At 55.4% G+C, this 23299-nt stretch overlaps 9 protein-coding genes across 9 annotated transcripts; 4 read left to right on the plus strand and 5 right to left on the minus strand.

Moving 5' to 3' along the window:
• Positions 1 to 284: 284 nt before the first annotated feature.
• Positions 285 to 1523, minus strand: PHYSODRAFT_334288 (RING zinc finger-like protein; the record flags this gene model as incomplete). The annotated part of the gene is made up of 3 exons (XM_009531552.1): positions 285 to 662; positions 733 to 824; positions 899 to 1523. 3 exons carry the CDS (start codon positions 1521 to 1523, stop codon positions 285 to 287), a joined length of 1095 nt encoding a protein of 364 aa, XP_009529847.1.
• A 194-nt stretch (positions 1524 to 1717) lies between these two features.
• PHYSODRAFT_507752 (hypothetical protein) lies at positions 1718 to 3454 on the minus strand (the record flags this gene model as incomplete). Its single annotated transcript, XM_009531553.1, has 2 exons — positions 1718 to 2669; positions 2718 to 3454. The coding sequence occupies 2 exons, from the start codon at positions 3452 to 3454 to the stop codon at positions 1718 to 1720; spliced, it is 1689 nt and encodes a 562-aa protein (XP_009529848.1).
• Positions 3455 to 4824: 1370 nt separating this feature from the next.
• PHYSODRAFT_286438 (hypothetical protein) lies at positions 4825 to 5220 on the plus strand (the record flags this gene model as incomplete). The annotated part of the gene is made up of 1 exon (XM_009531554.1): positions 4825 to 5220. One exon carries the CDS (start codon positions 4825 to 4827, stop codon positions 5218 to 5220), a length of 396 nt encoding a protein of 131 aa, XP_009529849.1.
• Positions 5221 to 5917: 697 nt separating this feature from the next.
• Positions 5918 to 9364, minus strand: PHYSODRAFT_316198 (hypothetical protein; the record flags this gene model as incomplete). The annotated part of the gene is made up of 5 exons (XM_009531555.1): positions 5918 to 6125; positions 6162 to 7443; positions 7651 to 7699; positions 7754 to 7829; positions 7962 to 9364. The coding sequence occupies 5 exons, from the start codon at positions 9362 to 9364 to the stop codon at positions 5918 to 5920; spliced, it is 3018 nt and encodes a 1005-aa protein (XP_009529850.1).
• Positions 9365 to 10455: 1091 nt separating this feature from the next.
• Positions 10456 to 12107, plus strand: PHYSODRAFT_545625 (hypothetical protein; the record flags this gene model as incomplete). The annotated part of the gene is made up of 2 exons (XM_009531556.1): positions 10456 to 11040; positions 11137 to 12107. 2 exons carry the CDS (start codon positions 10456 to 10458, stop codon positions 11950 to 11952), a joined length of 1401 nt encoding a protein of 466 aa, XP_009529851.1. The 3' UTR covers positions 11953 to 12107.
• A 65-nt stretch (positions 12108 to 12172) lies between these two features.
• On the minus strand, positions 12173 to 13454 carry PHYSODRAFT_302460 (hypothetical protein; the record flags this gene model as incomplete). Its single annotated transcript, XM_009531557.1, is given in 2 exon segments — positions 12173 to 12831; positions 12851 to 13454. The coding sequence occupies 2 exon segments, from the start codon at positions 13452 to 13454 to the stop codon at positions 12173 to 12175; spliced, it is 1263 nt and encodes a 420-aa protein (XP_009529852.1).
• Positions 13455 to 13619: 165 nt separating this feature from the next.
• PHYSODRAFT_334293 (hypothetical protein) lies at positions 13620 to 16481 on the plus strand (the record flags this gene model as incomplete). The annotated part of the gene is made up of 3 exons (XM_009531558.1): positions 13620 to 15821; positions 15892 to 16062; positions 16128 to 16481. 3 exons carry the CDS (start codon positions 13620 to 13622, stop codon positions 16479 to 16481), a joined length of 2727 nt encoding a protein of 908 aa, XP_009529853.1.
• Positions 16482 to 16640: 159 nt separating this feature from the next.
• PHYSODRAFT_302462 (hypothetical protein) lies at positions 16641 to 18581 on the plus strand (the record flags this gene model as incomplete). The annotated part of the gene is made up of 2 exons (XM_009531559.1): positions 16641 to 16959; positions 17041 to 18581. 2 exons carry the CDS (start codon positions 16641 to 16643, stop codon positions 18579 to 18581), a joined length of 1860 nt encoding a protein of 619 aa, XP_009529854.1.
• Positions 18582 to 18632: 51 nt separating this feature from the next.
• Positions 18633 to 19270, minus strand: PHYSODRAFT_286439 (hypothetical protein; the record flags this gene model as incomplete). The annotated part of the gene is made up of 1 exon (XM_009531560.1): positions 18633 to 19270. The coding sequence occupies one exon, from the start codon at positions 19268 to 19270 to the stop codon at positions 18758 to 18760; it is 513 nt and encodes a 170-aa protein (XP_009529855.1). The 3' UTR covers positions 18633 to 18757.
• Positions 19271 to 23299: the final 4029 nt, after the last annotated feature.

The following is a 23299-nucleotide window of genomic DNA, read 5'->3' on the forward strand; positions in this document are numbered from 1 at the left end:
TTTGCAAAAGATAGAGAGTCCGACCTGAGTGTGAAGATCCAACCGGACAGAAGCCGTGGGTAACTTCTGGTTCCGGTGGTTCAGCACGCTTCGAAACGACAAGGATGAGGTAGGAAGGAAAACAGTAAGACTTGATAAATTCTTTCGTTATCTTCGAGCGACTGCCTGTTCCGTCTACCAGAATGAATTTCATCACACGTGGTCAAAGCTTAGCGTGGTTCAGTTCCAATTGTTCTCGAAACTATTGTATTCATAAATGACCTGCTTTGCTTTAGTACGCACGCTCACTTGTTTTCGTCTACTTCGGCCTTAGTATCTTCCTCAGATTCCGTGGTCGTAGTCTCCTTCGCCTCCACGCGAATCTGCAGCAGTGCTTCGACACGCGTCCGGCAGATTGGGCACGTGCTTGAACTCTTACGCAGCGCCTCAGCACACTCACTGCAGAGACACATGTGCCGGCACGGCAAAATGGTCGTGTTCCGCGGCTCACACAAGCAAATGATACACTCTGCGCCTTCGGGAATCTCAATTTCATCCTTGGGTGCCTGAGCTGCGTCGATGGTGCCTTCGCCTGCTGCGCCAGTGCGTTCAGTCTTTGGTGCTGCAGCCACCATACCATCGATGCCGTAAATCTCCTGCAACTCGTATGTCAATCCATCCACCTACACGCAACAAACCGCGGTCAGCGCTTCAAACATAACAAAACCCATAAAAAGTTGTCTATGCTCGTACCAGAATCTTTTGCTTGAGCATCTTGACGTCCCAAGTGTTCTCCCCTTTCTTGACAAACGTGCAGAATGTTGACTGGGACTGAGGGCGTTTCCCTAGATATCAAGCAATGCACGGGTTAGAATTGAGATCCAGCAACAACGAGTGCATCAATTCCACGCGCACTCACTGTCCGATGACACTTCCAGCACAACGATCAATGGGAACTGCACTGCGCCGGGTTTGTACACCAGCTCGTCAGGGTCGTACATCGAGAAGTTCAAGAGAGGCAAAGGCTGCTCGTGCTTCTCGTGTTCCTCTTCCTTGGACGCATCGTCTTCTGTCTCTCCTTCCTTCAGCACGAAGATCTGGCCCAAGCCTGAAGGGAAGTGCTGGGCCAGCACGGGGTTCTTGTCGGCGTGAACCAAGGCAAAGCTGGAGCTGCCAGTGTCCGCGTTGATGGTCTCCGTTGCCACCAAGAAGACACTGATGCGACAGGGCTTGGTGGCATCGAACTGGAACTCCAGCGCGTAGTGATTTGGGTCGGTGGGCGACTGCTGCAGCTTGAGGCTGGCCTTCTTGAGGTTCACGTGGTTCTTGACAGTGCACGTCTGCTGCAGCTCTGGCACCTCAACGGGGAGACGCCCCTGATTGGACATGAAGGCCATGTCCGGCCGCCCTCGGCTCAGATACAGCGCCTGCATCTGCGCCGGCGTGTAGCTCCCGCGCGGGGCCGCAGTCGCACCCGCCGGCTCTCCATACAGCGTCCCTGTCGAGCTGCGGCGCTGCCGATTGACGCTAGCCGTGTGCCCCATGGTGTCGAATGTGTGTTGTGCAGTGCACCAGCGTCTTTGGCGGTTGAAGCTTTTTATATGGGTCAGAATGCAGGACTTTGTGCATTATTTGCGAATTTCTATAGGCTTGGTCCTGATGACAGACAGAACTAAGCTTACATCTAAATTACGGCTGCGCTTTGAAGTCCTCAGACATCCCCCACGCATTGGCGCCCTCATCGGCGTCGGCATTCCACATGAACGAATTGGCTCCATCTACAGAGGTACGACAATTGGTATTTAACGTTAGTAAAAGGTGAGTGCACGAAATTAAGCACAGGGCGTGGCAACGTACATTTGATGCCCTTCGCCGGAGGACAGCCGCCGTGAAGACTACTCGGATCCAGGTCGTTCATCGGCGTCTGCGAGTAGAACAACGACGCCGTGAGCTTCACGGGCGGCACTGCGAGCCCCTCGGAGCACTCGTCCATCCCTTCACGCTCGATCCCAGTCACCAGACGCTCTTTCGAATACGGGAATACTGTCTCGCCACCTTCGGGGCAGTCGTTCAAGTACAAGAAAAGTGTTGCGAACCGATTCGGCTCGAAGTGGTGCAAGTGCTTGGGCTTCTCGTAGGCAAATTGGCCGCCAGCTCGCTTGGTCCAAGCCTCCAGAACTAGGTCGAATCCACGGGAGCTTTGGCGCAGAACCTCAAGCAAAACGTCTTTATTGTCTTTGTTTTCCACAAGCCACGTATACAACTCGTTGGAAAGCGCCTCGACAAGTTGCTCTTGACTGTAGTCTTCGAGCAGGTAGTTGGCCATGCGGTTCTGGAAACTCATGTAAAACGTCGGATAGTCTTGCCCTTCAGGTCTCACACTCTTCGGAACAGCTTCGATATCTGTGTCCATCAGCGTCTGCACACGTTCCTTCGCCCAGCGTATCCATCGAAAGTAATGCGTGACGCCACTAACAAGCAACTTTGGGAAAGAGTACACCAAAGCAGCAAGCCCCACACGCTTCTCCCACGACGCAACGATGAACGGCAGCATGTAGCCCTTGCTCTCCAAAATTGGGCCCATGATGTCGTCTGCTCCACGTTCAAGATTCTCGTCAATCCAATCCCCCCACGCCATGTCTGCGTGCTCCCAGAAGAAGTCGGTCGCTTGAGCGTCTTCCATGAAACCTCTCAGCAGCGCTTGCTGAAATACCGCTGTACTCTTGGCATGCGGGAACATTGCACCACCAGGTAGGAACTCAACTGGGACGACATCGTCGCCATGCTCCTGGCGGAGCTCCTCGATTTTGGACGAGGCCCAATGAGTCCATTCCACGAACTCGCCAGCAGCCAAGTGCTTGCTTGGTACAAACTCTTTCGAGTCAAAATAGTCCTCGTGCTTGCGGAAGAACTGACCTGTTTCGTACCTCACAAGCTGCAGCCTCTCTGTATAGCCAGGAGACGGGAGGCGGGCGATCCGCGCTGATCGCTCGCGGAAGTCTCGCGTGAAGTGGCTGTCGTCCAGGAACGCCGTGAAGCTTGTTCGGTCTGAGTGGTAGCCATCTTCTGCGTCGACACTGTCGACTGGAGAGCGCGAAAGATGATCGATGCCCTCGGCGATGATGGCGTCCGCTTCCTCCTGTGTGAAGAAGCCTTCGACCGTGAACACCTTCGGGCGCAGCGACTGGGTCGTGACAGTGCACCCCTCGATCTCGCGCACGTAGCCCACCTTGATTCCAGGCCAGACCCATAGCTGTCCATCCAGGAGCACATGCGCAACGCGCTGTCTATCCAGCTCGTTTGCCGTTAAGATCGGCAGGCCGTCGACGGAGAAGAGGCTCAGCCCGTTGGCCACGCGGTCAGCGTCGGCTCCTAGATGCAGCACCGCCGTCTGAGCGAGCTCAAAGAGGCACGCCTCCCCATCCTGGAGGTGTGTCCATGGCACGTAGACCCCGTCGTTCTCCCCGTTCAGCATGAGGAAGACTCGGCCCTGAGCTCGAAGCTGCTGCTCCTGGCCCAGCACCTGCTCCATGTGCGTCAACCCCTCGTCCGCAGGCAGGAAATCGGCGCAAGTCCAACCTGCAGCAGCAGCGGCGAGCGGTGGGTGCGTGGCGATCTTCACCACATCGCTCTCGTACTTGTCCACGAGCGGGTCGTCCTTGGATAGCGCAGTCAGCGGCTGGGCGGATTCCGTCGACGTCGAGACGCCGCGGTCGGGCGGCAGCCAGTCGGGCGACGTCCAGGCGGTCGCGAGCAGCGCCACGCCCACGGCGGCGACGAGCGCCACCACGTGGCTCGACAGCGACCAACGCGGCGCCTCGCAGCTCGGCGCGGCCTGCGTCGGCGGAGGCATCTGACAACTTCAAGCGGCCCGCGTTTTCGTTTTGGGCGCGTTGAGGCGAAATGGGTAAAAGGGACCCATTTTCCAAGCAGAAAATCTTATGTTGAAGTCGTGCAACGCCACGATACAAAAAGCGGCTGACCGTGCCAGAAGTGGCTCTGTACGCTGTCGGTCCAACCCGCGGCTACTCGCCAAGAGAAAAGCAGTTCGGACCATTCGCCGGCGCTTACTTTTAAAACTATCTTGAAAACTTGCTATGAAAAAGGAGTAAGACTCACAAACCAGCGCCAGGTACTACCGAACTCGCTGGCGCAAGATAAATTAGATACTGTTCGACAAGGCCACGTGACAATTACCCAAGCAATATAAAAAAAGATGCTTGTCACGTAGCCTTGTCAGACAGTATCTAAGAAAACAAAATTGCTGGGAAATATGCGCTTTCTTCTAAAATAGGTGATGTTCTGTCATGCATTCTTACGGAGCGTTAAAGCTTCATCCGTCTAGTAAAGATTCCACGGTAGATGCCTTGGCCCAGCAAAATTAGCCGGCTTTTGCACCCTTTTTGGCGGCCCTTTTCCTGCCCATTTGGGCCCAGTGTGCGTGAGACAAGCCTGCGCATCGCCAAAGGGACGCGTCACTCGCCTGTGATTGGTCCACGTCCCGGCCAAAATAGCACATAGTATCGGAAATGCTCCTAGTGTGCACAACATGTCTTTCGCAAAATACTACCACATTATTCAAATACAGAGGTCGTAAAAACAGTTACCGTCTTGTGCAGATATCTGTTCTTAAGGTACATGATATTCCAGGTCAGGTTCCGAGTCTGGTGGTGTTTTCCAGCCAAATTCTGGTGCGAGCGAGCGTACATGGAAACCCCATCCGGCTCCCATCCGGCTCCGTGAATCTTGTTGCAGCGGCAACACCACCCGCGCCAGCGCATTTCCGCTTTCGACCGCGTCCGTGCAGAAGCTGCGTATCAAGCCCCCACTCCGTCCCAAGCCACCATGCAGTCCGCCGTGCTCAAGACCTGCCGCCGCGCCGCCGCCGCCTCGGGCCGCGTTCGCTCCGCGCGCGCGCTGACCACGTACTCGGGCGGCCAGCCCTCGGAGGGCCAGGGCGGCTTCTACGGCTCGGCCAAGACGCGCTCCGAGGCCACCTCCAAGTTCAGCCCGGGCGCGCGCGCCGAGCCCCAGGACCTGACCAAGCTGCAGCAGCTCATGCAGCAGTGGGAGGCGCAGAAGGCCTCGCTCGCCGCCGAGGAGCAGAAGCAGGCGCTCGCGCGGATCGCCAGCGAGGAGGAGACGCTCATCCAGCGGTTGCTCATCCGGGGCGCGCCCGTGTGGGGCCTGTCCACGCAGCAGCGCGAGTTCGTGGCCGAGTGCAGCAAGGCCTGCCCCTAGGCGCATTGCGTATCCAACCCGCCGACCGTCTGCCATCGAGAAGGTTTAATCGCTGCTTGGCAGCAAGCGTCGTCCTCTTGACCTCTCTATCGTCGCCATTCGCTCAGCATCTCGGAGGAATAAAACGGGATGCGAGCTAGGAAGGCAGCGTGCCGGTTAATGTATCAGTTTCTTTCTCGTTTCATGGAGGATACCGTAGCTTGTTGCCAAAGCTGTAGCTGTAGACTTGCAGGGCGCAGACGCGCGTTTGCGCGAGCCCCATTTTGGCGAGGGCGGCCAGACCTTGCCGGGCATGTACCTGGGCAGCACCATGCTTTGTTTTCGCATTCGTGAGTCGAAGCGAAAGAACTCGGACCTGATCCAGACGTGAGGATTCGAGAGCACGATTTGAAGCACGCCACCAAGCAGACTTTGCCTTGCTCGAATGAGTCACATAGTGACAGCTTCCTCCAGCCTTGCCGGCGCGCTTGGCGCTCCTCGGGACTCCGGCGCGGCCGCCCATGAGCTGTATCTTGGTGGTACAGCCAAACATGAGAGGAGGCGTTGCCACGTCACATTTGTACGCATTTCTTCGCGCATTTGAGCATCTCCACTGCCGCTGAGGTCCAAAGCGCCAATTGTCTCCGCTGCAGGGAGTGGCCAAGTAAGTACCTAGGTAGGTAGACGAACGCCACAACATGTATTACAGTTAAGGCGCTCACAGGTTCAGGCGGGTGATCGACTTGACCTGCTGGCGGCCGTACGTGGGCAGATCCAGAGACCGCTTGCGCTGCATGTCTGGTAGCTGTCGCACTTCGTCATGATCGCTGTTCGCGGACGCTTCGCTCACAGTTCGCCTCAATGATGGCGGGTCGGTTGCCGTCGGGTCCAGCAGGTCCGATAGCGCTGCTGTTGCTACCGGCTCGCTGCCTTGCTTCGAGTTGGACGCGTCCATTACATACATTCGCAGCGTCTCCAATTTAACGTCCGGCGGGCTAAAGGTCGACAGCATGTCCCCAGCTAGCTCGGCGGGCGCGGGCTCCGTTGGTTCGGACTCTTGACTGCCATCGGAGTCTTCATCTGCTGTGCTCTCCGTAAACCATTCTGTCTTCAACGAGATGTCGGTGCGTTGGCTAGCTAGCGCCCCGAGCTGAGCTACTAGTCGGGCTCGAATGTCCGGGTGCAAACCGCTTTTCACGATCATCTTATGGTAAATCTCGCCCGAGCGTGCTCGTCCAGATACAATAGCGCTCAGCCACTCCACAATTCGCCGAAATTGGATCACGTTATCGTTGCAAACGTGACGGCGAAATAGTTCAAACAGCTCGGGATACTCTCCGAGCAAGCGGTGCTTCTGAACCGCGAGTTGTTCAACTCGTCGACACATCTCGTTGTTGACCTCAAACCCATGAGTGCCAGCAGAGTAGCAACTGGTGCACAGCTCATAGTTCACGCAGGTGCTACAGCTCCACTTTGCTCCAACGATGGGGCTTATTCCACAGCCATTGCAGAGAGCATCTTCGTGAACATGGTTCTTGTGGTATCGAGCATTAAGCTTGGTCTTCACGTCGCCAAGCACTGCACCCATTCCAGTCTTCAGTCTTCGGCTAAATACTCCCCCGCTACCAGGACCGGATCCCGAAGCATGAAATGAATCAAACGGAAGTGAGGCCTTTCGACTCAACTTCTGGGCGGTACGGGATGACGGCAACATCGATCTGGACCCGGTCATACTGGCACCGAGGTCGATCGGTTCCGATATGAACCGGTCTTTCGACGGAGCGAGTTTTCGGCTTGCATGAAGCACCGACGGACTGGAAGCGTCGCTCTTTGGCCCGTAGAAGAGATGATCTTTCGCCCACAACAGCGATGAACTGGGAGATGCAGAAGTGCCTTCACTAGTTCCGTTGTCACTCGAGGCTTCAAGACGCATTTCATCCTTGTGTTTATGATCAAGCGTGATCTTCAGGTCCGACACGGGAACGTATCGTGTGCGGACATACAGCTGGACGTTAAGATCACGGCGGTTCTTCAGCAGCGGAACAATCAACCGCCGTATATCGCGGTTCACTTCTTCGTTGAGACTTTCAATTGAAACCTCAGGGTGGAAATTGGATCGGATGTCACGTCCTTCGAGCACGAAACCCAACCATTTCGAAATCTTCTCTCGGCCCTTCTCAGGCATGCTGCGAATTAGTCGCTGCACAACCTCCGAATCCATATCGATCGGTGCAACTGGGAACACTTCATCATCCAACTTCCACTCACTTTGCGAACTCGCTGACCCCGTGCTGTCTTGGCGATGGATGGAACTAACGCTGGAAAGTCTTGTTGTGTCTTGCGAAATTGACCGTCTACCCAGGAGAGAGGTTCGGCTTCCACCACGAACGGAGCGTAGCATCTTGGTTTTCGCACCCACCGCATCCATCGGTGCGGCTGGATTTCCAAGACCTTGCAGATGGGCATCGAATTCACGGAGCTTGTGTTGCAACAGCTCAACCTGGGAGTCGTATTCACTGCGAGAACGTGTCAACTCTTTTGTGAGTTCATCAACACGCTGCGTGCAAATTTTGAGCTCGTTTGTCTTCGCCGCCAGCTGCTGCCGAAGAAGTTCATTTTCCATTGCTGAGCTACATGCGCGTGATCGTTCCGGCGATATGGGCACAGATGATGCTTCGCCTCCCTCGATTGAAGCCAACTCCGAGGACATGCTATCACTCGATAATGGCGGCGCCTCGACCGTAGTTCGGCGTCTTGCTAACATCAGGCTGAGGTCTTCACATTCTTTTGCCTTGGCCTCCAATTCGCTTTCCAAAAACGTCACCTTTTTCGAGAAGTCTTCATTTCGGCTCACGATCGAAGCAACTTCTTGCTCTTTTTCCAGGAGCTGTTTGTTCTGGGTTTCGAGTTCAGCACACCTGTCCTCCAGACTGGATAATTCAGCTGCCTTGGAAGCCTGGTCGTCTTCAAGCTCCTCCACTTTGGCCGCGAAAACTTTCAGTTGCTCTTCCACTGTAGACTCTGCTGGTTCAATGGCGTCGCGCTTAGCCTCGCGAAGTAAAGCCTCCAACGAAGCTATGCGCCTGTCCTTTTCAGCGACAAGGATCTTGTACTCTGCCACGGTTCGTTCTTCGTTCACCTTCGGCTTATTCTTGATGTTCTTCGCGCGAGTGCCAAACCGCAAAGTGGATATTGTCTCCTCGCTGTTATAGCTACTCGAGCTAGCACAGACGAGGAGAGTCGTCTCGGAGTTTCCTCCTAGTGAGTCTTGCAGCAGCCGAGTGAGTTTGGAGTCGCGGTACGGGATGTGCATGCCAGAATGACCACTAGTCAAGGCATTCATTACACTCCCCAGCGCGCTCAGCGATTTGTTGATGTGCTGTGCCTCCTTCAGCGTTTGACCTTTGGCGTGGGTCTTTCCAACCTTCTCCGATCCAGCTAAATCCACCAGGAACAGCTTTCCACTCTTCATCGACCCAGTCGCCATGTTCCGTTGCTCAATAGTGATGATGAATACAGAGTGACTACGACTGGATTCATTGTTCATCCTCGTAGACGAAATAACTCGGTTGGCTCCCCCCAAACGCATGACCTCCTGCATTTCCTCCACTGAGGCACAGCAAACCTCCGTCGCGCCCGCGATCCACACACCTCGCTCGCGACTCTCGCGGACGTTTAAGTTTGTCGACGTTGGCTTCAGCAGGTCGCGGATTTTCTCCATGTAGATCTCAATGTACGAAACCCGCACAATGAACTCGAGGTCTGCCTGCATGTTCTGGATGCCGTCGAAGATGTCGGCCATGACGCGCGGGATGATACCCTCAAAGTCGGCGTCCCCGGGCACGCCCTCCATCGAGAAGGTCTTGCCCGAGCCCGTCTGGCCGTATACGAAGCATGTGCAGTTGTAGCCGCGTAGAGCGGACTCCACCAGCGGTTTGGCGGTCGCCTCGTACACTTCCAGTTGTGAGGACGAAGTGCCGAAGACCTGGTCAAACGTGAAAGTGTGGTCGTCCGACACGCCGCGGGCCTCGCTGTGCACGTGCGCGGCGGTGCCGTCCTGCAGGCGCACGCACTCCACGGCCTGGTGCGTCTGCTCCAGCTTGTTTTGCGGCCGGAAGCGCGCGCACACGCGGATGCCCGCGCGGGAGTCTGCGGTCGACCCCATGGTCGGGAAATTACGAATTGAATTGAAATGAATCCAAAGTTGATGTCGCCTGATTCCGACCTGATACTCGCTAGTCGCGACTGCTGATTGGCATACAGGTTGCAGCTTTTACCGTCATGCTTGCGGCAAGAGTCTGTTAGGCGGTGACTACATTATTAGTGGTGCCTGGCACTCGACCAGGACCACCTGGTCATCATTTTTCTATAGCTCTCGCGGTGGAGACAGCCTAGAGATTCCAGTCTGCTTACCAGTGGGCCGGCTCCTGGGACCCTAGGGTCGAGTCGCCGTCGCTCGAAGTTCCCATAACTTATCTGCCTATAAGTATCTGCGTCGTAGTCAAAGAAATGCCTTCTGCTATTTCTCGCAGCGTTACAATGCTGAACTCGAGCACGAACCCCCGGGTACTTCGTTTTACTTCGCACAACACCTTCTACATTGTACACTCGGCGCCCGGCAGTGCGGTTCTATCCAACTAAATGAGATGTTCTTGCACTGAGCTAGTTACATGTAGGCGAGCCGCATGTACTCTAATGCATTCCAATTTCGTTCAACCGGAAGTTTCCTCGTGGTCGGTAGCAGCAAGTGGAGAACATGTCACTTGTTCCCTGCACGGTTAATTGCCGTATTGCCATATTTTGCGATGATTTTCGCAAGGTTAGCTTGGTTAAGTTAAAATGGAAGTTGCTAGCGTACATAACGTCGCTTTTCAACATTGGGTAAGGTCATGCCTCCACCGAGAATGACATCTTGACTCAAGCAAGACTTGAGTAGCAACACCACCAGAAGCAGCAGCTTTCGCCAGCATTTTCTGTCTTTGCCTCGGCCTGCTGAGCGCAGATTAGAAAACCAGCCAAACGCTACCCATCACACATCGCCAACCCCAACTCCGCAGCCTGGTTTTAGTATGCTGCGCGTTGGAGGGTTGAGAGCACAAGGGGGGGGACTTCGCGTTTTTATGAATTCTATCTCAAAATTCGGAAATTCGGTCTTCCAAACGTGAGGTCTCCAGCGCATACTGGTGGTCTCCCCATTCGTAGCCTGGAAGCGAAGCAAACAAACCGTAGCCCGCCCGCCCCCCAGAAGTCGGCAAGATGATGTCCAAGCTGAGCCTCGTGCGCCAGCCGCTCACCCGCGCGCAGTCGTCGGTGGCGGCGGCCGTGTCCAACTACCCATCGTACGTGCTGAACGCGCCCGCCACGGAGGTGACGACGCTGCCCAGCGGCCTGCGCGTGGCCTCGGAGGGCTCGCACGGCGAGACGGCCACCGTCGGCGTGTGGATCGGCGCCGGCTCGCGATACGAGACCACGCAGAACAACGGCGCTGCCCACTTCCTGGAGCACATGGCCTTCAAGGGCACGAGCAAGCGCACGCAGCAGCAGCTGGAGCTCGAGATCGAGAACATGGGCGGCCACCTCAACGCCTACACGAGCCGCGAGCAGACGGTGTACTACGCCAAGGTTTTCAAGAAGGACGTGCCCCGCGCCATGGACATCCTCAGCGACATCCTGCAGAACTCCAAGCTGGACGAAGCCGCCATCGAGCGCGAGCGCGACGTAATTCTCCGCGAGATGGAGGAGGTCAACAAGCAGCAGGAGGAGGTCGTCTTCGACCGCCTGCACGAGACCGCCTTCATGGGCAACGGCCTCGGCCGCACCATCCTCGGCCCCATTGAGAACGTACGTGGTGCAGAAAGATTAGCGGGCAGAGGTGCTTGAGAGCGAGTCCTGATTGACCGATCCACTGACTGACTGTTGCTGTTGTTGCTACTTCAGATCCGCAACCTCAAGAAGTCGGACCTGCAGGACTACATCGCCACGCACTACACTGCCCCGCGCATGGTGATTGCCGGTGCCGGTGCCGTGGACCACTCGCAGCTGGTGGAGCTGGCCCAGAAATCGTTCGGCGACCTGCCCACGACCCCCGCTGTGGCCCCCACGCTCGAGCCCGTGCGCTTCGTCGGCTCGGACGTGCGTGTCAAGGACGACAGCATGCCTCTGGCCCACCTTGCTATTGCCTTCGAGGGCTTCAGCTGGACCAGCGAGCACTCGTTCCCTCTGCTCATCATGCAGACGCTGCTCGGCAGCTGGGACCGCACCTCGGGCGCCGGCATGAACATGTCTTCGAAGCTGGGCCAGGTGATTGCTGAGAAGGAGCTCGCGCACTCGTACATGTCGTTCAACACGTGCTACCAGGACACGGGTCTGTTCGGCGTGTACGCTGTGGCGGACAAGTACAAGCTCAACGACCTGACGTGGTACACTATGGAGGCGCTGGTGCGCCTTGTGCACAAGACCACTGACGAGGAGGTTGAGCGCGCCAAGACGCAGCTGAAGGCCAACATGCTGATGCAGCTGGACGGCTCGTCGCCGATCTGCGAGGACATCGGTCGCCAGATGCTGACGTACGGCCGCCGCATGACCCCCGCCGAGATCTTCGCGCGCATCGACGCCGTGGACGCCGCCGCTGTTCGCAAGACGGCTGACGAGGTCATCAACGACAAGGAGCACGCTCTGGCTGCCACTGGCCCTATCCACGAGCTGCCGGACTACAACTTCATCCGTCGTCGCTCGTACTGGCTGCGATACTAAGCGGGTCGTGTCGCCCCTACATCCCAACGTTGTCAAGGAGGGAGGCTGAGGCATAGAGGCTGAAAAGACATAAGCAGAGTTGAGTTTTCTGTAGGGAAAGCGGACGGGCCGGACGCCACTTTGCCACAGGGGAAAAACACGAACGAATGGAAAGCAAAAAATGAATCGACTACATAACGCGGTGTGTTCATGTCATCCCATGTTGCCCTGCCATTTCGGGTCAGGTCGTTTGCCAAGGCTGGTGTCGATGGTAAATGGCTGAGTTTGATGCAGTGAGCCTGACGTGGTGAACATTTTCCCAAAAGCTGCGATTCGTGCGCGAGTTGAAGTAGTACCAAGCCCCAAATCCTGTGTCGAAAACTTTTTCAAGATTGCCAAGCTGGAGGTCTTTCAAGAAAAGTCGCTGAGCTCGTTGGCGGTACATTGTCTGGATGGTCTTCGCGGCGGCATCTAACACGGTATCATTGATTGTAGCGCGGATCGATGGATCAGGTGCTCGCTTCTGCTGGGCGCCAAGCAGGCAGTGACAACGGTGCAGTAACCTTGGGGCTTCCCACTGACTCAACCGGGTGGTGCGGTTGTAGTAGAAACATTGGTTGGTGCCAGGATCCAATACGCGTTGATACGTCCGAGACAGTAGATCGGCGAGACGACACCGTGCCTGAAATGCTCGGAACAAACACTGGATCACAAGTACTGCTGACGCAATGTTCATCTTGGGTGGTGCAGTGGCCGCGATTTCTTTCGTCTGTCGACTTGCATCAAGCGTTGACAATAACAGCTCGTCTTCATGGTAATCAAGTTGCTTCGCGGTGCACTCGTTTTGCTCGGGACCGCCTTGAATGGAAAGCTGACTCGAACTAGGCTTACCCCCTAGCTCTGCGATTCGCTCTCGTACCTGCGCAAGGCTTCTCTGTGTTCATTTTGATTTTACGGTCCAACGCTCGAAGCTTGTAATGAATCTGGCTTTGAGGGGAGTCACTGCCACCAGGGAAGGATGCGAGAGTTTCTCGCGGTGCTCGCTGACGAAGAAAGGATGCACAGCGCTCGTCAGAATCGATTTCTGCTAGAAGTATCGTTTCGGTTGCTTCAAATGTAGCGAGGCTAGCATTGATGCTCGACGCCCGTCGCTGTAAGTGAGGCCCAAACTCCAACGTATCTCTTTGTGGTCTTAGAGTCCCATTCCACGTCATACGCGTCCGCAGTGGTGAACTTAGCTTTTGCGGCGAGGGTATCATGGGTTTCATCACCAAGTGGGGAAGTATCATCTCGTCATATGCGTCGACCGCACAAGCCCATCGTTTCACAGTGTGTTGATTTCGGCTTTCTCCCACGGCACGAACCTTTTGCGATAAATGGGCGGTTTGGTTATCGTTCTCGCCGGTATTGCTCCAGTGCAGCACAGGAAGTGCTACACGTTCGATACTCGTGTGACTTGTCATACCAATATCTTTGCTAGCATCAGGTTGCAACGTCGTCCGTGCGCCGAGCCGCGAATTCATCGTAACGCTGGAAACTACAGTCCTGATCCCATGATTCGGAGAAACTCGCCATTTTTAGTCATTGGCCAGCTCATAACCGTGCGGCTACTTGCAGGAGCTGCTAGCATAAGCTCCAAATAGTTTCTTACTGTGCACAAACAACCGCATTCCTGAACTGGTGCTGCTATGGCCGTGGACGAGTTTGGTCGCGAGCACTACGTCGTGGAAGCTCCAGCTGGTCGGCTAGGCGTCTTACTCGTTGAAAATGAACGAGGCTTTGTGATTGTTCAAGGGTTTGGAGACATTCCGGCGGATCAAGCCCCCTCAGCCGAGGGCGACAAACACCGGCTATCGATGATGCGCCAGGTAGTTCGTTCGGGAGATCGGCTAGTTGCAATTGATGGCGACGAAGTTGTTTATTCTAGTCTATCAGAAGTCATCACACGCCTGGGGAAACTTTCGGCAAAGAAGCGGGAGCTGAAATTCGCACGGTATCACCAACCACAAAGCTCCATCAAAACCTATGACCCAGAAAAATTGGTTTTGGTTCGTGCTCCTAGCGGTCCACTCGGCTTGATTCTCAGCGACGCCTTGCAGTACGGTGCCGTCATTGAAGGTTTCCAGCAGCTTCCAGATGGATCGGAAAGTCATTTCAAGAAGTGCCACAATGTTCACCGTGGGTGCCAGATCGTCGATATCAACGGTGTAGACGTATCTGGGCTACCGCGCGAAGAAACCACAAAGGTGTTGGCAGAAATGAGAGAACAAGACAAAGAGATCAGTATGTACCGCATGACTCCAAATACCTGCGCTCGATTCTCACAACTCACGGTCATAACGGAAGATGTGGGCATCAAGTTCGTCGATACCGAGAACTATCGCTGTGTGGTGGCTGCAGCTGCTGGGCCCGACGTCGTGGAAGGTGACATCCTTATTGGTATCAACACCACCGACATCACGGGTATGAGTCGAGCTGCCGCCATGGACTTGCTGAATCAAACGCCACGCCCCCAAACGCTTACTTTCTACCACCCCGAAGCAGCACCTCTGCCGGAATGCCACGCATTGCTGATCGAGGCGGGGCCATCCGGGCTGAACCTAGATAGCAGCGATGCTGCTCACGCCAGGATTACGGGGTTTACTTCACCAGAATATGCTGATCGCCCAACATACAAGAACTTGAGTGATTTTATCCCAGGCAGCTACATCATCGGAATCAACGGGCTCGACGTGTGCCAGCATACGCTCGCAGACATCTCCAAGTTGTTTTCAAAGTTAAGGGACACACCCAAGCAGATCGTGGTGGGGAATGCGACGTTGGTGAGGCGTCTAGAACAAACCCGGGCGGTAGCAGCTATCAACGTACCCCCTGGACCGTTGGGGATTATATTCGATGGCGACCATGCAGATGTGGCCCGTGTGGCGGGATTCAAGCCGATGGAAGATGGAAATCCAGGGGTTGTCGAGCGAAGCGGCCATATTCCAGTTGGATCGCGACTACAAATGATCAACAAGATGAACGTGACGTGCTTGACGCTGAACCAGACTGTCAGTTTGCTGCAGAAACTGTCCTCCGCGCCAAAAGAACTTGTGTTCCTCACGCGAAGTGAAACCAGCAAGTGCAATCCTCGCACAATAAGTATTCGAGTCCCACCTGGCCCATTAGGCATCGATTTGCGTACAACCGCGTCCAACACGGCAGTTGTTGACCGTGTCAATGAGGATCCTGCGCGTGGCCCCACTCACATTTTCAACCACGGTGGTGTTGTCAGTGGATCCGAAATACTTGCCATCGACAGCTTCGACGTCAGTTCACTGGAGATCTCAGAACTTAGCCAACTGCTGCGGTTGTTTGCACCTCACGAGAAGATTATTACCTTTGGCACGACGGCAGACGCGTATGCTAGCATGTTGAACGCTGCACACAAGCCAGCATTGAAGAGCTTTGTCGTCTCGAAATCCCCCATGGGAATAGAGTTTTATAGCTCTCTCGAAAATGCTGCCTGCATCAAAAACGTGGCCACGAGTGATTTTAACGAAGAGATCCCGGTTGGCAGTCGCCTCATCGCCATTGACAACGTCGACATCAGAGCGCTGTCACTGAACGAGATCGTCGACGTTCTAAAATGCCTTGCTGGGCTCCAGAAGACGCTCACGTTTGACACTGAGCATCGCCAGAGCACACCAGCATCCCCCACGACGTCCGCTCCCAGTTCACCTACAATTTTGAAGAAGATATTGAAGGGCACCTCGTCCGTCGATGCAAATCCCGCAGACTCGTCACAGAAACCTTCTTTCTTGACTACAGCCAATGCATCGCACACGAAATCAACAGTTCGGTTTGCCGAAGTGGAGACTTCACAAGAAACCCCAGTGCTCCCAACTGAAGTAAGTATCTGCATGTCTACGCCGACAAACATCATCGAGGTCAAAACCTAATCTTTGTTTGGCATCCTAGGCATCGCACTCGCGTCCGCCGCCGTTGAAAATCGACCCTCCTTCTGCGCCGCTCTCCGCGCTCTCCATTCGAACCGTCGAAGCGACCAAAGCTGCGTCCGAAGAGAGGTCACCCAACGGGAAGCAACAACCCTCCTTGAACTCGCCAAAGACGCAATTCCTGATCAGTATGGTACGTCGACTTAGTCCATTGCCCCATCGGATTCCGACCCCCACGCTCTAACGCCATCTTGTCAGACCTCGTGGTCAGGCTCCCGTGAATCGAGCCGCTTGGTGGTCGACAAATCCGAGAAGTGTCTACATATCATGCCACTTAATCCCTCCTCTCCGCGCTCAGCCAAGACGGAGGTCATTGCTTTTGCCGATATCTCGGCCTTGGATACTGGGAAGGCCAGCCCTCCCCCGTCGCCGTCCAAGAGGGGTCTGTTCCGCTCGCTTTCATCAAAGAAGGACTTGGCGGAGCGCTACCCCGTGACCATCTCGGCCGAAGAAGCCGGCAGTGGCAGTGGCAAGAAGAAGACCAAAGTCTGGGAGTTCGACATGCTCTCCAGAGCAGAGCGCGACGAGCTTGAAGCGATGCTCTTGCACTGATGGTCGAAAGCCATTTCGAATTTCTATAGCCTCGATACACTGACCGGACGTTCGTAAATCCCGATGCGAATACATATTTCACCTGCGATTAGCAGCCTTTTGTTGCATAGCGCCGCTTGATCAGTTCGTTCCAACGTGAGTGGAAGCGGCCGAGACGCCATGGCTGGCGAGTCCGCGTGCGTGTTCGAGGGAGACTCGTCCGGCCAGGACACCCCCGTGGGGTTCCGAGACACACCAGGCCAATGGTACACGGCCAACCACCGCAAGCGCGCTGCGTTGTCGCAGCTGGAGGGAGAACCGACGCAACGCGATAGTCAGGCAACGCAGGAAGCGACGGAGGTGGCGACGCAGCCCGGAGAGGAGGATCACGCACCTTTGTTTGTCGCTGCTACGCCCTCTCAAGAGGATGACGAAGATGGAGACGAGGTGGACGAGGACGAGACCCAGATCCGCATGACCAACTCTGAAGAGCAGGACGGTGAGTAGCAAACGTGTTTGTTGGAATTGAGTGGCAGAAAACGACTAACGACGTGATATGTGGGTGTTTTTGCATTGCCAGCTCCAAGACCAGAACGGAAGATTTTCGAGGAGGCCGTGCCGCTGCCAATAGCGTCCATCGCAAGCGAGACGAATCGATCTTTTGGGGCAATGGGGAACAGTGACGACGATGCAGACTCGGACATGTCGGATGACATGCTGGAGCAAGATGGATCTATTGGCGGGTTGTCTTCTATCGCCGCTTCATTTCAACACAGAGAGGAAGACAAACCGGTTGCGAAGAAGAGGGTTTACAAGCCCCACACGCCCTTCCGAGCATCACCAGCTATTTCAACTCGGGATGACTCGGACAGCAGTGGCGATGAAACTGAGATTGAAGGCGAGCCTAAGGAGGAATCCCCCACGAAATCCAAGGCGAGCAAGAACGGAGCAGTATCTAACGACGAATTGCCGTTACGACTATCCAAGAGTGCAAGCTACACGAAGGCGACTGCAACAGAGTGTCCATCTAAACTAGAAGCGAAGAGTATACGACGTTCGCTGTCGACCCCGGAAAAAGCGTCAAGCTCAAGCTTTTCGTCTCGAAGCGTTAAACGAGATCACAGCGCGACAAGTCTGGATAGTGGCGAGGCAAAGTCGAAGCGACCTCGACAATCTGAGTCCTGTGTGCCCGCGCATGGCTCGGATCAACAAGCTTCTCAAGAAAAACACGCAGTTGCACAGGAGATTAATGACCAAGTCCAACAACAAAACATATTGCCCAGCCGTAGCTCGGAACCTGTCGAAGATGCCGCGGAGGAAGAAGAAAAAGGAGTTGAAGTTGCCGTTGCAGATCAATCTCACGCGACGTCGCGACACAAGGCATCCCCATCGAGTCGTGGCCGTAAGCGCACAACTAGCAGTCGCTCCACCACAGACAGCGAGTCGGCGGGGTCGCAAACGGAATCCGGGACTATCCGTGTCATTTTGACGGGGCTGGATCCGTCTGCTGCAATCCGCAAGAAGATCAAGTCGATCGCCGGCGCAGTCTACGAGAGCAATATCGAGAGGGCCACCCACGTCATTGCCCCTCAGAACCAGCTCAAGCGCACGGTGAAACTGCTGTGCGGCATTTCCTGCTGCAAACACATTCTTGGCGAACGCTGGCTGGACGAGTCTGCGCGCGTGGGTGCGGCAGCCGATGAGCAAGCGAACTGCCTGCGCGACAAGGAGGCGGAAGACAAGTGGCAGTTTGACCTGAGAAGCACCATGTACGACGTGCCCGCAGAGCAGCGCCAGCGCCTTTTTGCTGGACACAGCGTGTTTATCACCAACCACAAGTCCGTGCTGCCACCGGTGAAGGATCTCGTGAAAATTGTCGAGTGCGCCGGGGGCAAAGCTTCGTCGAAAGGGAAGCCCGGGCCAAACGACCTGGTGATCACGAGCGAGGCGGCGATGGCGGTGGCAGCGGTGCGCAAGCAGCTTGCGAGCGCGAATCCGGAGAGGATCTACTCCCCCGAACTGATCCTGAGTGGGATCTTACAGCAGTGCGTTCAACTGGACCAACACCACCTGGAACGCCCTGCGATCGGCAAGACCTGGGCTACCAAGCGCCGCAAATAACGGCAGGCGATCAGAATGAAACTGCAAGTGTGCAAGTGTGCTTGTTGGCGGACTGCTTGTTTGTTATTACTAATAAATTGGAGTTCCTCATGCAACTGCACTTTCACGAAGTGATGCATGAAAAAATAATTAAAGCTACTGGTACAGGTGGGAGGCTGGGGTGTGCTGGCGCGCGCCTACTTGGCGGTCTGGCGGAGCCCAATGAGGGCGCAGCCCAGCAGCGAGACGACGCACATGGACAGCAGGTGCTGGCGCGCCAGGGTTTCTTCGATCCACTTGTCCAAGCTGCTGCTGCGCCGGCGAGTCAGGCGGCCCAGCGTGACCTCGATGGGGACGTCACAGTAGCACACGGGCGCGTCCTTGGGGCAGAACTCGCGCTCCAGCACCAGGTGCTGGCCGCGCTGGTCCGCGAACGAGAGCGTCTTCTTGGGCTGAGCCGAGTAGCTGACCGTGATCATCTTGGTCGCCGACAGCTCGTCCAGCCGCGAGCCGCGTGCGGCGCCGCCGCAGGAGAAGGCGCTCTCCTTGCGCAGGCAGGAGCGCTTGCGCTGCGTGCGCGGCTTCGGTGGAGGGTAGTGGTGGTGGTGGCGGCGATGGCCGCTGCCGTACGGGTACTTTTGGCCTATGGTCATGGGCTGCTGCATCTGCAACGAGCACGTGCTCGCGCTGCTCAAGCACGACGAGATCATCTGTGACCTAGCTAGCTATTCCGCAAATGAGCTCAACTTGCAAAAAAAAGGCAAACCTTGCGCTCCATGCGATTACTGCACGTGACAGATTTTGGCATTCGCCGCTTCTATCTCATCTTCCACTTTCTCGCGCTTGGCGTTCTGCCAAGCTTCAATCAACTCGTCAATTCGTTTGGCTCGCTGTCGTAGCGCATGAGGGTTAATCGCTCGGTGTGTGGTTCCAGGCAATTGATCGATGAGTGGGCGGAGGAAGTCAAGTTCTGGGGCCCCAGTTTCCCCAGCCAGAGCTAGGTCAACCCCAACAGAAAGAACTGAGTGCCGATCCAGAGCACGCTCTCGCCGCAGTTCAAACTCGGGCGAAGCCCCGCCCCCTGGTATGATCCTCACTGCAGCATTGGTCTTCCCCTGTGCCACCAGTTCATCCGGAGGAAGGTGGTCGAGGAGACTCGGGTCTGCAGGTACAACCTCAGGGTCAGGTTCATCATCATCGCCCGCATCCACACTTGAAACATAGTTGTGAGCTGCATCAGTGATCTGGTCAATAGGGCTTGGTCGGGGAATGATCGTCTCAGTCTCGCTCGTCTCCGGTAAGCCTACCCCTAAGGTGAACCGAGCCGATGTGGTCGGTTGGGTGGAGACCGTCTTAGTTTTGGTGTGTCAAGCTGCTCGACTCAGCACCATCACACTCGAGAACTCGCAGCCATGGAAGGCACCCTTACTGCTCCACCTGTGGGCGGCGCTGAAGCTGAAGACGCTGCTGAGAGAAGCGTAAGCGGCACGGACACCAACGGGAGCGGCGTCGAGAGGGCACCCCCGCAGGGTGGAGGCTGTGGTGGTTGCGGGGCAGGTCGCGGTGGTCGTGGAGGACGAGGAGCTTCGACCAGGCCAGCTGCATCATGGAGCGATGATGATGTGAGCGAGTTCTTTCGCCTCCGTTACGCAGAGTTAGCTGACAACTTCAAGAACACGAAGGACACCAAGCGCATCAAATATGCGTGGGCCGTCTTAGCATCAACACTCTCTGTTAACCAGAGCAAAGTGTTCACTGACCAGCAGTGTCAACCTGAGATTCTGTCGAAACCACTCGTCGTAGACCGCGTCGTAAAGCATAGCCTCAAACTCTAGCGGTGTCAGGGTAAGGATGTTCTGCTTCGGGTTCGAAATTGCCCACACAGCGGTGTGGACCGCCGTCGCGAGAGCCCCCGTGGCCGCAGCAACTGCAGCAACGATGCTTTCGCTCTGCACCATCGAAACGCAGTGAAGACGCTCGTCTCCAAAGTGAGACTGGTGATTTAGTCGTCTCAGATTGGTCAGTCTGGAGACGATGAACCTAGCCGATCGAGCTAATAACTGGCCAATCAAAAATAAGAAAAAATGTCGCCACATCGTCTAAGACGATCGAAAGCCGAGACGAGCGTTCCCTGGCCAGGGCCAACCTTGCCATAGCCCTTCATTTTCGTGACCAACTCCATGCAAGCGTAAAAACCTGGCATGCTAGTAGTCATACTCTCGATGTTCACACTTTGATACCCCAGCTTCTTCCCTAGAGCTCGAGCTGACAAATTTAATGAGCCATCGATCACCAAGTAGCAATCGATAACCCCTGAGATTAAAAAAATAGCTCGTCGTGAGAGTGAAATCGAGACAGCTTCTGGCAATCATACTCACACATTTTGGAGTGGATGCAGATCGAAAATTTCTCCACGAAAAGAACATGAGCTCCATTCCGAATCAGGTAGTTCAGAGCGCACCTGCACCACGTAGTGTGCGCGTTCCCGTAGTCGGCAATTATCGTAACACTCACTCCACGCTCCATAGCCACAATCAGAGCCTTCGCCACGAGGTACAGAGTGAAATTAAAGCAAAAAATCACAATCCATCGCCGCGAGACCGAGATGTACAGCAGTAGCCTCGGCAGGATCTTATCTCTCCCCATCACAGTCTCCTACTTGATGGTCCCCTGTATGTCGAGCTCCATACCCAAAAACCTCCGACCCTCCGACTTTCTCCGACTCGTACACAAAACATGCGGATAGGAGGGGGGTCACCTTTAACTATCACCCAGCTACGCGCTACGCGCGAACCTAAAACCCCTAAAGGCTCGCTGCGCTCGCTGGGCCAGAACCCTAAGCCCGCTGCGGCTCGCACGCGTCGCCTCCGCTTGCTAGGTAGAGCACTGCTGGGTCCTGGGTTTGCAGCCGCGTGCTACGCACACGGACTGTCAAACCGCAGGCGGGGGCTCGCTACGCTCGCTCCGTGCCATCCATCCCAAGGCTCCGACCAATGAGCAAACGGGACGACTAATCTATCTTGGACTGTGTATGCATAACACTTTGGGAAGGGGTAGGGTAATACTGTTATGCTCCGACCGCGCTTGACTGGGGATTTGTATACCTATCATCTTAAGTGCGGTCGGAGATTTGATGATATTCTACCATAAGAAAGTCAGGTTTGTAGGTTTTGCGGTAGTTTGTCACTTCGAGCCCCAGCAACTGTGCTATCGCATCGTCTTGCAAGCCGGCGGTGGACGTGTTGCCCTTCCAGCGGTACACGAACGTGTCCACCAGCTCGGCTATGTCCTTCCGCAGCGTCCCAGGATGGGGGGCGGCCTCGTGGCGCAGGCTCCATGCCCGCTGCGCCGTCGCAACCGTGATCCCGAGCTTCTCGGCGACCGCTTCAATATCGGCCGCCTTCGGGAGGAACCTGCTGTTCTCCATAGCCTCCTTGTAGACGGCAGCCACGATCTGCCGGCCCGCTCGCCGGCGCGCGTGCCCTTGCCCCTGCCGTTCGTCATGGCCAACTTCCAGCAGCGCTTTTTCTTTACAGCGACCCTTCCCGGGTTCTCTCTCATTAGTCATATGACTAATGAGATAGAATGCGCGACTACGTCGATTGGCTGAAAATACGGAGCCTTTCAGCCAACCATAATGGAGACTAACAACTGTTCGGCTCACGTCAATTTCCACGACACCATTATTGTGTTGGCTGAAAGTCGGCGCTGGTCCCCTCTGATTGGCCGAAAATAATAGGTCACAGGGACCCAGAATAAATTACCCGTAAATTACCCGTCATTTATTTTGGGTCACATTATTTTACAACCTTTTTTTTGGGGCATCTCGCTCGAGATTCCAGTTCCAGAGTTCTAGGATCCAAGTTCCAGGATGCCGCCAAATTAGGACACAGAATGGGTGCATAGGCGGAAATTGGTAGCACTTATTGAAGTGGCACAGCTCGCGGTACTGCTTGATAAGCGACAGAGTAAGTCCACAGGCGCCGAAGTTTTGTTGATAAACTAGTAGTGGAGCATCTCCGTCTCGTTGATCAACTTGCAACCTACTCCGCTAATTGCAGGCACGCCGTAAAGCCACGTAATGGAGGGCACTGCTGTTGCACACGGCCCATGGGCACTAACCACGCATTATTCTTCGCAGTATTCCCAGCGTGCTGATAATATGACTGCACACGTTCCCTAACATCGATGTATCTTCCCTCTGCCGGGGTGTCGTGACGTTTAGAACGACTAACATTGCTAAAAGCAACTGAAGAAGCGAAATGTAAATTCTAACGTTAGTTGCGCGCTCGTAAGCGTACGACCACGAGCGACCTACTCACGTGTGCTTGATTCTTGGCTTGATATCCCCATGATAGTACTGGCTCAGATGACGTTCAACGAGCACTACTGTGTAGTGCCGCGAGTACGGTTGAGCTACTCGAGCTCGACTGAGCCGGCGGATTTACGTGTTCGCAACTTCAAATGGGCTCATGAGATTACCCACTTGTGTGGTGCACCTTAGTGCCGGCGGTAGACGAAACATGCCGTATCTTTGCCCGACTTGAAGCTCTTCCGCCATACTTTAATCCAGTGCCTCTTGACGTCACCCGAGCAGGGACCGTGATGCCCAGCCGAGCGGCAATGGCGGCGCTGCGGAGGTGCCAGCTCGCCTTCCGCGCAGGACGGTGTTGAGAAGCAGGCACGAGCCCCTCGCCGCTGCCCGTGGTGATGCATTCGCAGTGGGTTTCGTCGATCGC

The sequence above is a fragment of the Phytophthora sojae genome (genome assembly GCF_000149755.1).
Source record: "Phytophthora sojae unplaced genomic scaffold PHYSOscaffold_5, whole genome shotgun sequence".
NCBI classification, from domain to species: Eukaryota; Oomycota; class Peronosporomycetes; order Peronosporales; family Peronosporaceae; genus Phytophthora; species Phytophthora sojae.